Here is a 13650-nt window from a genome sequence, read left to right on the forward strand (position 1 = left end):
GGTTTTGACAGAAAAACCAAAAGGAATGAGTGCGGCTGATGAAGCGATTTGGGACTCAAAGGACAAGAAGGCAAAAGGAAAGATCATACTGGCTTTGACGAGGAGCGTGGCTTTCAACATAATGAAAGAAACCACAACATGTGGTATGATGACGGCTCTGTCAAACATGTATGAAAAGCCTTCTGCCGGTAATAGAGTGTTCTTGATGAGGGAATTGTTCATGACAAGGATGAACGATGGCGGTTCAGTTACTGATCATATTAATAACATCAATTCGATTTTGTCTAGGTTATTAACCGTAGGCATGAAATTTGATGATGATACTCAGGCTGTGATTTTGTTATCCTCTCTGCCTGAAAGCTGGTCAGGTTTTGTGACAGCGATCACGAATTCTGCGGGGGCTGGTACTTTGAAGTTTGACGGGATCCGGGATAGTGTTTTGGGTGAAGATATTCGCCGGAAGAACTCTAGTGGCGGGTCATCTTCAGAGTTACTTAATGTTGGCAGGGGAAGGGGAAATAACAGGAGCAGTGGGAGTAGGGGGAAAAGTTCAACTCGAGCTCTAAAGGATGTGAGGTGCTGGATCTGCGAGGAGTTTGGACATGTGAAAAATCAATGTCCAAGAAGGAACAAGGAAGAATCTGAGAAGAATGAAGGCAAAAAGCAGATAAACACATGTCAGGATAAATTTGGTTCTGATTCTGAAGAAGATGCTTTGATTTGCTGTACGGAGTCTTCTATTGATTCTTGGGCCATGGATTCTGCTTCATCGTGCCATGCCATGCACAGCGGGGATACGATGGTGAATCTAAAGGTTGGTAACTTTGGGAAGGTACGAATGGCTAATGGGGATGTTCTCGATGTTACGGGCATGGGTGACGTTACTTTAGTAACTGATTTGGGAACCACATGGAACTTGAAGAATGTCAGGGTTGTTCCAGCTTTGAAGAGTAAGCTTATCTCTGTCAGTCAGCTGGATAAACAGGGACTAGAAGTAAAGTTTGGTGGTGGCAAATGGAAGGTAACTAAAGGTAATCTGGTTATTGCTCGTGGAAACAGGCAAGGTTCATTATACATGGTGGAAGTACCTGTTGAGGGAAGCGTGGCCGTCCCTCAAAACAAAGTTAGGCTCACTGAGTCGAAGGGGCAAAAGAAGGTTCAGTTTGCAAGATTAGAGCCTTGTGCCAAAGTGATTCGAGCTGAGCGGAGTCGGAAGTCTAAACTAGGTCAGGGGTTCGGTGACAGTGGGAGCAAGGGACGTGTTCCGGTTACTGTTACAAAACAACGTTGGGTTTTGAAGACTGCTAGTCCGGCTGTGAAAATCTCTCTTGGAAGAATCTTGCTTAATAAGGAGAGTGGTAAAGGTCCTCGGTGTATCTCTGGATCCGGTGGAGTGTGCAAATCGGTTGAGACAGAGGAGGAGTTTGTGGCGGTAACAGTCACGACTGGGTTGGAGCTCGGGGGAGCTTCAACCGGCCCTTCAGTTAATTAATGAGGGGAATTGCAACTAGGGAGGTTTTGGAGTCTTAGCTTGTTCTGTGAGAACTGGAGGCTTGGAGGACTCAGACATAAAGAATACTGGAGTTACTGATGATGGGTTATTTGGATGAAATTGCTGAATATGCAAAGACCTTCGAGTGGGAGATTGTTGGGATGCGAAGGCCTTTAATTGGCCGGCCCTAGGTTGGTTTGAATTAAGGAAAAGGGCAGCCGGCCCTAATTAGTTCCTACCTAATTTAGATGACTTATTCCCCAAGCTAATCTTGTCCTATAAATACACATGATGTAATTGTATTCTTCGAGCACCTAATAAAGAATTTCCTAGTTGCAAAGTGGACGTAGGCATCTTGGCCGAACCACTATAAATCTCGTGTCTCTTATTTTTCTGCTTTCGTTTGTGCTTGTGTGTGGTTTTCCGCTGCGTACCGACTCTGATTCCTAACAGTATCTTTATAGGTAATTTCTGCGGCATATGTGGTGTCAAGAGCAGTCCCAAAACACAACAAAAACTGAACCAACGTGTTGGATTTACCGGTGTTGACTTTAAAAAGAGCGTTAGAGCTCTCGCATCTTGATGTGAACTTCATCAGGCAACACCACTGTATTTCCATAAAATAACACGGGACCCACTGCTCTCTAATAGCATAAATCTCTTTCAACCAATGATGATCGCTCAATTGCAGACCGTCCATAAGCCGGTTCCATTGTTCTTCGAACGTAGAGGGTGTGATAAACAAGTTCCAAACTAGCTTATGTATGGACACCCTCAAGTTTTCGTTTGATAGCAGATCGCCTGAGATTTGAGGATAAATAACAGGTAGTACGTACGTGCAACGTTATGTTAGAATGCAATGATGACACAAAAAAATATGTGTATATTAGATACAGGAGAATAAACATATTACCTTCAATGGTATTTTTTTAACGATATGCCACATGCACAAACGATGGACCGATTGGCCAAACACAGCAGGAACAGCTTGTTTTATCGCAGCATCTTGATCGGTTAATACGAGTTTGGGTTGAGTTTTATGAGCTTTTAGAAATTGTTCAAGCAGCCATTTGTAAGATTCGATCGTCTCATCATATAGCAGGCCAGCACCAAACATGACACACTTTTTGTGATGGTCCACACCGGTAAACGGTACAAAAATCATGCCATATCTGATTATATAAACACAATAAATCAGAGCATTAAAAAAAACTATACGTAAAGGGCACACGTGTAATGTCAGTTAACAAGTGTGCAAAGATATGCAAGTATAGTTATGCGTATAGTATGCTTACTTGTTTGTACGATATGTAGCATCAAAACCCAATACATCTCCAAACGCCGCATAGTTACATTTTGAAACGTCGTCGGCCCAAAATACCGATCGTAGTTCGCACCCAACAATTTTGAAATCGAATGAGAAATTGGGCAGATTCTCAGAACGCGCCTTCAACGTGTCAACGAGCATCTGTGCATCTCTGTCCGTGATAAACAACCGCGAATCTCTGGCGGCGTTTTTGAAGTCGGTTTTAGTGTCGTGAACATTGTGAGACCCGCCCTTTAACGAGCATTGCAGATTATGTGCGATGTTTGGACCAATTTTATTCAAACTAAGCTTTTGAATGAAATGGCGCTCGGAAAAGCCGAGCCGTCGCCGTTTTTTTGAAAATTCCATCCTGTTTGTACTGAGTAGAGCATGGTTTTGAAGCTCTACAAACTCATAAACTCTGAATACTATGGTGCCTGGGGTTGTACCCGGAAAAACCTCCATTTTTATTCGTGCACGACAATCAATAGCTTTGGTGCTGGTGCGGCGTGAAATGGATTACGAATCGCCATTTGTTGAATCGAAATCTTGTTTTTTTGGTTTTCCAAATCTTGTACAGAGCATGTATCGGTGGGTCATGGCTCCCTTGACACGTTTGAGAGTGCCTAAACGGGCTGAAAATCCAGATTTTTCAGCATATGTGTGATACATGTGCTCAACATCTTCCCATGTATCAAATTCCGCATGCATAACAGGCACGAATTCTCTATGTGCATCGGGTTTCCAGTATGTCGTGCCATTTGGCATCAAGTACACAATACTCGACATGCCACCTGCAATATTAAACGTTTAAAAAAACGAGTTTAGTATACAGTATAAAAAATATAAGTAATTACAAAACATGTGATGTGTTACGCGCTGCAAATATCATAAGCTCGTTAAAAAGCAATTAGATAGCAAACAACAACTAGTGTTTAACACATGCACACGTATCAGATCGTCCAAAAGCGTGCAGATGTAACAAAACCGTGTTAATTATATACAAGAGATTAGAATGCACAACTGCATATAATTTGTAACAGAATGTGCATAACACGTTGACAGACATGACGAAAAGTGAACGCGACATAAAGCGTTATCATATAGTGTATGAACAATGTATGTGCAGATCGCGTATAATACCAATTGGGACGAGCGGTACATATAACAGGGTAGTCGGTAGGTATATGAATTGTCATGTAGTATGAACACGTATCAGAGTGCTAATAATTATCATGAGCATTACAAAAACAACATAATGGTTAAAAGGTACGTTTATACATAATAGTAAAAGTTATAGCACACGTGTGTAATACATAACATGAAAGTAAAATTTATAGTACACCTGTGTATTACATGAAAAACTGTTCTGTTACATAATATGCATAATCATATAACACGTATGCAGTATAGTAATAAATAAACATATTAATCAATAGATGTTACCTCTATGTTCAACACGAGAACATTGTAAAGTATCTTTGGTATATACATTGGAACACGATGCGATGTCGGTTGATGACGTCGTAAGCGAGCTGTTAGATCGATTGATGATAGCCTCGCCAGTCGAATCAGTTAATTCGTTGTTTACTGAGATAACAATTGCAGTGTCATGCGTATTTGTCATAGAATCACATGATTGAGTGTATGTATCAATAATCGATTCGTTGTTGCTGGTGGAGCCTTCATACGATAAGATGTCTGATCAACCAACAGTGAAAACAAACATAATTAACACAATATTCGTATTTCTGATCAAACAACAGTGAAAACAAACATAATTAACACAATATTAGTGGACGACTTAAAGATTTTGACCTAAAATTAGTAACATCGTACCTTCAATCGCCATGTTTTTATGCCAGAATCCAGAATCGATATGGATGTATGTAATGTAGAAATGGATTATATACTGGATCGTGTGTATGATTTGGATAATAATGGTTGAGATTTGAACGAATCGTAATCAATTTATGTTTCTGTTCGGTATAGATGGCGATGGATTTGGGGAATTTGGGGAAAATTGATTATATGTCAATTTTACATATCTACCCTTGTAATAGAGAGTTTTTTTTAGTGTTTCTTCATAAGTATGAGTTTTCATCTCCCTATATATACATATATATATACACACACACACACACACACACACACACACACACACATACATACATAAAAAGGTTTTGGCCCCCAAAAATTATATGCCCCAGCTGACGGACCAGCCCTGCTTATCGCACTTGTCTACTAATCCTCCTCATCCTCATCGTACTCAGTATATCCCACCAATAGCAAAGCTATGGTAGGGTCTGAGGAGGGTAAGATGTAGACAGCCTTACCTCTACCCCGTAGGAATAGAGAGGTTGCTTCCGGTGAGACCCCCAGCTCGATGGTAGTTTTGCATCAAGCCTTGGACATAAGGCACATAACACTCAACCATTGGGACACCGGCCGATTGGTGCATGTACCCTTGTCTTTCGGCTATCAACGCTACCACATGATGCCTGATTAACCTTCCGCCACTTTTAACGTTATTTTCACGAGATTAGTAAAATAACGTCAAAATTAGCGCAATTTCACTTTAGCCCACCTGAGGGTTCACACATATACACATTATATGCGCACACATATACACATAATGTCAAAATAACGTTATTTTCGCACTTGTCTACTAATATCAACCAATATTGTTTGTTTTGTTCCATTGAGCTCTGTTTCTAGGTGTGAAGAAACACTAATTGACCCCGGGCAGATTACGGATAATCTGGGGGTTAAATAGATGTTTCCCACGAGGGGGTTTTCCGGCAAAGATGGTTCTTCCGGTGACCTGCAAAACAGACACCGTGAGCTCGTCATTGAGAAGGGGGGGTACCTCCTTGTGACCACCCTCCCGCGTGAGAATCAGACTAGATTGCTCTTGAATATAAGTTTATATTAAGAGATTGCTAGAGAAGATAAGATGTGATCAGGTAATGTAATGTGTCCATACCATTCCAAGGTGTTGGAGTATTTATAGCCGAAGGTAGGTTTCCAAGAAGGTACAGCCGGCTGAATAGTATTCTTGTTCTGCCAACTGTGGGCTACGCACATGCCATGCTAGTGGTTGGTGGGTAGGCAGCGGCTGATAGTGACCAGGCCGGCTGTGTACTATTCCTGTTCCACCAACTGCAGGCTATGCACGTCCTCCGACAGGTTGGTGAGTAGGCAGCGGCTGATAGTGACATACAGTACAAGAGCGTGCTGCTCGTCATACTGTTGTCAGTGAGCTGTCGTATCTTTGGTCAGATCTTTTGTCCATACCTCGTCAAGTACAGTACAAAGATCCTCCAGTATCGTACGGACTGGCCCATTTGGGCGGAAGTTTTCCCGGCTTTGTGCGGGAGTATTCCCGGCTTGCTCACTCCTTCTTCAGGTGACATTACTGAATTATTTAAGAGTTAAGTGCCTTGTGCTTGTAGCCTTGCTGCGCAGGTAGCCTTCCCTGATGGCTTGTATCCGCAGCTGCGGGAACAGGCGGGGTACTTCACCATTGGGAGGCTTTTCCTGCGGGAACAGCTTGCGTACTGCGCGTAAGGACGTCACGATTCTGAGCATGGTGGGTCCTGCGGATCCAGTTGGTTTCTGCGCAGACGTCTCTCTTCAAGGTGAGTCTTGCGAGTTTAGCTTTTGCGCAGACGTCCCTGTTGAAGGTGAGTCTTGCGGGTTCAACTGCGCAGACGTCCCTCTTTGAGGTGAGTCTTGCGGGTCCAACTGGGCTCTGCTGGGACCTACCTCTTCAAGTCCCCCAAGTCCAATGTTCTTCTCATGAATTGTTAATAAGTGAGGTGAACTTTTGGACTTAAGCAAAGGGTTTTGAAAAGGGTTTAGTTTTAAGGTTTTCCATGGGGATTCTTCCCGCGGAAGTCCTAATGTCACGTGCAGAAATTCCCGACTTTTCTGCTTGATCTTTGGGTATGATGCGGGTAGGTATGTAACCTCCTCGCAAGTCAGGAGCGTTGAGTTCCACTTGTATAGATTCTCCATGAGGTTTTGGTAGTTTTGAACATAGTGATCAATTATGTTAAAACAACCAATTCCATCTTGGAGCTTCCAACAATCTAGTTCTCGACGTTCCCGCTATGCGGGGATGTTATTCCCGTTTCCGCAAGCATGGCCCAGAAGATCCTTCTTGGTTTCAATTCCCTGCGGAGTGCTAGGTATGTGAAGGGTTTCGCCTTGACACTGTACCCGCACTCGTCTTATAGTTACTTTACTTCTAAGGTATTCCTGGCTTCAATTCCCTGCGGGTGCTAAGTATGTGAAGGGTTTTGTCTTGACACTGTATCCGCACCCGTCTTATAGTTACTTGGTTGCCGAGGTATTCTTGGCTTCAATTCCCTGCAGGTGCTAAGTATGTGAAAGGTTTTGCCTTAATACTGTACTCGCACCTGTCTTATAGTTACTTGGTTGCCAAGGTAAGGGGTATAGTCCCGCTTACTTTTGAATCTTTTTTGAATCTTTTTGAATCTTTTTGAAATTTGAAGAGTTGGTGAAAGGATAAGAACAGTCCAGACTGTTGAAACGTCGCCCGACGGTTTCTTCTGACAGTGTCAGGACGTGCAGGAAGTTATGGCGACGTGACAGTATATGGTCATTCCAGATGCTTTTTCAGGCGCGTGGGCGCGAGTTTTCGGGCTCGTGGCCGCGAAGTTTACGGCGCGCGTTTTGTCAACAGCTGTTGCCAGCTTGCTTTTTCCACGTGTCATAGTTTCATTGCACCAGCGTTTTCCTCTCTCTTCCGCATTAAATTCATCGCATTTATTGCGATGAGTATATATAGGGAGGAGAGGATACATCTCAACTCACAGTTTCACCTCTCTCTTCTTCTAAACGATTTCCTGCGAATACTCTAACTTTTCTGTCGAGCATTCTCCTGAAATCGTTCTTCTTTACATCCAAAACATGTATTCTGTTCATGATCTTGAGGCTACCGCCGAGGAGTCTGACGTGTATGCCGAGAATCCGTCGTCTACTTCTGATAAGGACGATAAGAGTACTGCTGGTGAGTGCCAGTGTGCTCTTACCGTCGATCTGTACCAGTACATTGTTAGGAAGTTCATGCTCGAGCCTTTCGAGCCTGAGTTTCCTAAGCCTCATCAGACGGTGTACGATGCCCCCAAGGGCAAGATAGGGTGTATGCCGCCTTCTTCGTGTATGGGAATCTCAGGTTCCCATTGACGAAGTTTGTGTACCGTGTTCTGGATAGACACGGTGTACATCTGACGGAGGTACACCCAATGGCGATCGCCAAGATTCGCCATTTTGAATGGGTGTGCCTCATTCTGGGCGTGGAGCCCCATGTCGACCGCCTGATGACCTTCTATTCCTGGAGGTGCATCCAGGGGTGGTATACTTTGGTCACCCGGATCAAAGGTTTGAAGATTTGTGCTACGAGCGCAGTCTTCGGTCTTGGAAGCGGGAGTTCTTTTACATCTCTGCCCGTGTCGTCCTTATTGCGATGACATTCAAGAACGGGAGAGCACTCCCCAGCCTTCACGCCTCCAACTACCAGGAGGCGGAATGGTTTGCCAAGATTTCCCGGATCCAATCTCCGGTTTACCGCTTTGCGGAGTCCGGGATGGTGATGCTCGGGATGAGCCGGGTGTGGAAAGATGCTGGGGCGGAGACGCCACAGATCCCCATTGTCCTCGAATACGGTTTGAACTCTATCCCTTACGGTATGCTTCATCTTCTTTACTGATTTAAAGTTTTCTTCTAACTGTTTTTCTTTTGTTTTCAGAGGGAAACGACCTACAATCGCTCCTGCATCCGCGGGAAGCTGGTGGTCCCGCTCGGATGGGTACCCGTGCTCTTGATGAGAACGAGTTGCCCATCTTAGAGCAAACGGCGGATCGGTTTGTGGAGGTCTACCCGCTGGGCCACCCGATCATGAGCGCCACGTGGCCAGGTAAGGAGTTATTTAACCTTCGCCCTGTGAATGCTCAAACCTCTGCTGGAATTCCTCTAATCTTGTCATCTTCTGATGAGGAATCCGCAGATGGTCCTTTCTTGGTGAGGAAGAAAAAGGCTGCTGGCGCGAAGTGCAAGGCGAAGGTTGCCTCTACTGCCGATCCGGTGAATCGGTCTGACTCTGAGACCGAAAGCGAGGAGGTGGCGGGGAACCCTGGTGGTGGTGAGACAACAGTCTCGGAGGTTGAGACAGCTGCCACTGCCGCGCGACCAAGTTCTACGACGGTGACCGGCGTGAAGAGGCCGGCTCCGTCGGGTTCGTCCCTGCCGGTCAGAACCTTCAAGTTGAAGAGAACTCGTAAGTATAAATTTTAACTTTAACTTCATATCTTTCCGCCATTATATTTAAATATGTTGTCTTCATGCAGGCGTGGATGCAACCGCATTCCAGGGTGGAGCGGGGAGGAGCACTTCTAGACCCATGACGGTAGGTTTGGTCAACCTACCCGAGGCGATGACCCAGGCGGCTGCGCCTGCTTCAAGTGTTGGTTCAGTTGCTCACTCGGTTGAGGCAACTGTTCCAACTGTGACGTCGTCTGCGCCGGCTGTCAGTGCCATATTCACTGATTCCTTCACTGAGCCGGCGGTGAGTTTTTCTGCGGGCTCTTCCGCAGCGGCGACCACGGTTGTGAGTTCACCTCCGTTGGTTCCTACGACGGCGGCTTCAACCGCGCCTCCGGCACCGGCGACCACCTCGCCCCCGGCCGGTTCAGCAGGTATGTTTGGGGTTGGGGCGTCTAGCAAATCTCTGCCTCCTTCCCATCTGCCTGACCTCTTGGATGGATATCCGTTAGGTTCGGGTGATGGGTTTGGCGGCTACAGGCCTGTCGTCGACCCTACAGGTGCGTAGGGTTATTTTGGCCTGTTATGTTTTTTTTTATCATCTTTTCCTAACTGCTTTTTGTTTTTGTAGTGTCGGATTCGAATGAGGTGTTTGTTCCGCGGTGGAACATCCGCCGGGGAACCACCCTTCGGACGGCTGTGGATTGCATCGAGTGGGCGCGCCACGCCGCCCCCAGTGGTGCACTGGGAGAAGCTATGTCAAGCTACCAGGAGGGTAGGCTGACAAACGAGCTTCGAATTCTCCTTGCCCGGATGCAGCCGCTCGTCGAGCTGCTTTGTCGTGAAAACGACAAGTTAAAGGCGGCTCGTATCCAAGAAGTAGCTCAGGCGCGGGCTATCCGGGAGGAGGACAGGAGACTCTCCGCTGTTGCTGCGGAAAAGGAGAAGGCCTTCAAGGCCCTCGAGGTTGAAGTGCAGGCCCGGCTCGAGGCCCGTTCCAAGGCTGCCCAAGCTGTTAACGAACAGCTTCGGTTGGCTAAGGAAACTGCACGGAACGCAACTGAGAGGGCCACCAAGGTTGAAGCTGTTGTTGAGCCTCTACGCACTAAGAATGAGGAGCTCAAAGCCAAATTAGAGAGGCTCAGCAGGCTCATGATGCCTTGGCCATGGAAGATGCCAAGAAGCTCCAAGAGATCTTGGACCAGAGGGGGGTGCTTGACCACACTGAGCGTAAGCTAAAGGGCGTCGAAGAGGCTGCAGCCAAAGATGTGTTGCTTGCCAACCTTACAAAGAACGAAGCCGAACGCGCCCGTAATGAAGCTCAAGCTGCCCTCCAGGAGGCTCTGGTCACCAAGGAATGGCTTCTACGAGAAGCGTTGTCGCAGGTATGCATAGCTTCATAATATCTTTACGCTTTTCTTTGTACTTAGAAAAGGTTTTGATACTTGTATTTTTGTTTTGTAGGTTGTGCATCGGGTCTTCACGGACACATCATATGACGATGCCATGAGCGCAGCCCTCAACGCTTCTCATGAGGATGGGGAAAAGGCTGGCTTCCTGCTTGGTCTAGGGTTCGTTGAGAAGGGCATCCCGCCTTCCAACTTCCCTTTATATGATGTGGATACTGAAGCTGTATATGACCAAGCAGTGAACCAGTATGCCGCCTTCCCGCACCCGGTGGTGGAGAAGGTGAACGAAGTTGCTGCTGCTGATGATGGGCTAACCATTCTCAAGACCTTCCTTGAACTGCCACAGCCAAGTGATGGTGCGGGTACAAGTGGGTTTGGAGGGAGTGGTCCTGAAGCTTGAACCTTTAAATCCTTCCCACTGTTAGGATAGGTTTATATCTTTGTATAGATTTATATTCTTGTAGGCGGGTAGATACCCGGCCATTCTTGTAACAGTTGAATTTTTATGGAATATAAATCTTTTGTGCGGGTAGGACCGCCACTTTCACTGTATGACTTGCTTTATAAACGTTATATGACTTGCTCATGCATATGATAGCTTAATTTGGCACTTGTTTTGCGGATCCAGTTGGTTTCTGCGCAGACGTCTCTCTTCAAGGTGAGTCTTGCGAGTTTAGCCTTTGCGCAGACGTCCCTGTTGAAGGTGAGTCTTGCGGGTTAAACTGCGCAGACGTCCCTCTTTGAGGTGAGTCTTGCGGGTCCAACTGGGCTCTGCTGGGACCTACCTCTTCAAGGTGCGCTATACTTATATAGTTATATAGCGTTGACACATGCCACACACACTCGGTAGTGGACCGACATCCTTTTTTCATGGTGGCGGAATTTTTTTGGGCAGATTGTCTACCGCTAACTAAATACATAAAAATTCATTTTGGCTTGGGTCGGGTCACAATAGCAAATAACTATCAATAATGCAATAATTAATCTACACACAAGTTTGAGTTTTTAAGCTTAGCACACATGTAACATTCAAAAAATCAAGCATTCAAAGATGTTTAGAATTGAGGAATTGGAAGCTATTTAGAATCGATTGATGAGAGTGGAACGGTGGCTAATAGATTTTAAGTGGATAGTGGAGGGACGGTCTGAGATCGATCAGTAGCATGTAGTGATTCGCTGCGCAAGCGGCAGCACCGGGTTGGGGTGATTGTTTTAATGATCAGTGATGAATTGATGAGTTTTTAAATTGCCGTTGATTTCATTATATAGCTATCGCTTATAATGGACTTGAATGATCCAAATTGAATGTTTAAAATGGCCGAACTAATTATTTCAAATGGGCTCAAATTATCCAATCAATGATTAACTGATGAGTTTTTAATATAGAAATATAGAAATCGTCAAGTAAACACATATATAATTTGAAATGACAAGCTATATTTTAATATATTTTTTGAGATAGCAACATGATTTCTAAATGTAATTTATATTCATACGCAAACAAAGTATTGAAATACATAAATTTACAAAGAATGATTTTACATATAGAATGTTTACGAAGAAAAATTTAAAACTTTAAGAAATAATATTAACAGAAAACAAACAAACTTCACTAACATTAGTCTAGAAAGCAAGCAAATCAGAAAATAAACATCCAGGAAAGATTCCCGATAAGCATCCAAGAATGATTCGAGCTACTTTTCTTCCTAGACTGGGAATACATTTGATGACATAAACATTCATACACTAATCTAGCTAACATAGTAACTAACTTACGAAAACTGTTATTACATTTCATGTGAAAAGTCTTGCACCCTAATAAACTGAAGCACGTCTAAACCGCAATTAAGAACATAACCAAATCAAAACCTTTTTAAAATGACATGTTTTGTTACTAGAATCAAATCGCTACGTTTTAAGAATGGCCCATTTTAACTCGAACCAAATCGATATATTCTAAAATTGACCCGTTATGACTCGAATCAAATCGATACGATTTTAAAAAGACCGGTTGAAACCCGATCGAAATCGATACTTTTTTATATTGACTCGTTGACCAGAACTTAACTGATACCCTTTTAAAATGATTCATTTTGACTTGAGCCAAAGCAAATCGAAACATTTCTAAAGTGACTCATTTTCATAAATGAAAATCGAAATAACACCCTTCAAGGCTAAGAAGAAAAATGAAGGGAAACACATACAACGTTATTAGCTTTTGAAATCCTTCAATGAATTTAACTCACATGAAAGTAACTACCATGAAACCTTGAGAAAAAAAAACCAAACTCATTAAGGAACACATGTATTATTATTAACAAGAAATTACGAGAATGCATATTATTTATGGAAAAAGTTGTTGCTTTAATAAGTAAAGAAGATAATAATTTAGAACTTTGGCGCCCTAAAGTACCCAATGAATCACTTTGCGGCACCTTATTGTTGGTATTTTGTTTTTTTTTTCTTTTTTGTTTTAGTTTTGGTCTGTAACAAACGTAACAAAAATCGACCGAAAACCAAATTTGTTTTGTTTTAGTTATGGTATCATAACAAACGTGAGGAAACTCACTGCGTTTTGTTTTAGTTTGGGTATCGTATCGAACATAACGAGAACCAACCGAATGTTGATTTTTTTAATTCCGGTACTGTAATGAACATGACGGAACCTGACCGAATTCGCATAGACTAACCACCTCAACGTCCGGGATTGATAACGGTTGGGTTTAATTTGCGATCGAGTTTGATTGACCGGCACCACCCCATTGGTTTACCTCAATATTTATTATTATTTTTTTTGTTTTATTGTTTGTTACAGTTATGGTACAACAAGACGTACACGTAATCAAAACCGACCGAATTTGTGTTGACTTACCATCTCAACTCTTGAGACCGACAACGTTTGGGTTTTACCACCACCCATTTTTACCAACCTGTCCCCGCGCAACGCGCCAGCTAAAACACTAGCACTGTGTTCTAGAGTTTCATTTAAAGGAGGAACGGGATGGAAAATGAGGGGTGAAAATAATTGGTTACATTCCCAAGTTTCATTTAAGGAGGGAAAATTAAAGGAAAAATAAAAGTGTGTTTTCGAGTTTCATTAAAAAAAAGAAAAAAAGAGGATGAGAGAGAAAATGAAAAGTAAAATAATAGAATTT

The 13650-nt window shown here is 43.7% G+C and overlaps 1 protein-coding gene across 1 annotated transcript; it reads right to left on the minus strand.

The window, feature by feature from the left end:
- Positions 1-1877: 1877 nt before the first annotated feature.
- LOC143634069 (protein FAR1-RELATED SEQUENCE 5-like) lies at positions 1878-3263 on the minus strand. Its single transcript, XM_077102248.1, has 3 exons — positions 2788-3263; positions 2447-2664; positions 1878-2293 (listed from the first exon to the last, which is right to left on the minus strand). The coding sequence occupies exons 1-3, from the start codon at positions 3261-3263 to the stop codon at positions 1878-1880; spliced, it is 1110 nt and encodes a 369-aa protein (XP_076958363.1).
- Between the last annotated feature and the right edge of the window lie 10387 nt (positions 3264-13650).

Source organism: Bidens hawaiensis, unplaced genomic scaffold, assembly GCF_021521415.1.
Source record: "Bidens hawaiensis isolate Kalapana, Puna unplaced genomic scaffold, B.hawaiensis_p1.1 tig00006990_1, whole genome shotgun sequence".
NCBI lineage: Eukaryota > Viridiplantae > Streptophyta > Magnoliopsida > Asterales > Asteraceae > Bidens > Bidens hawaiensis.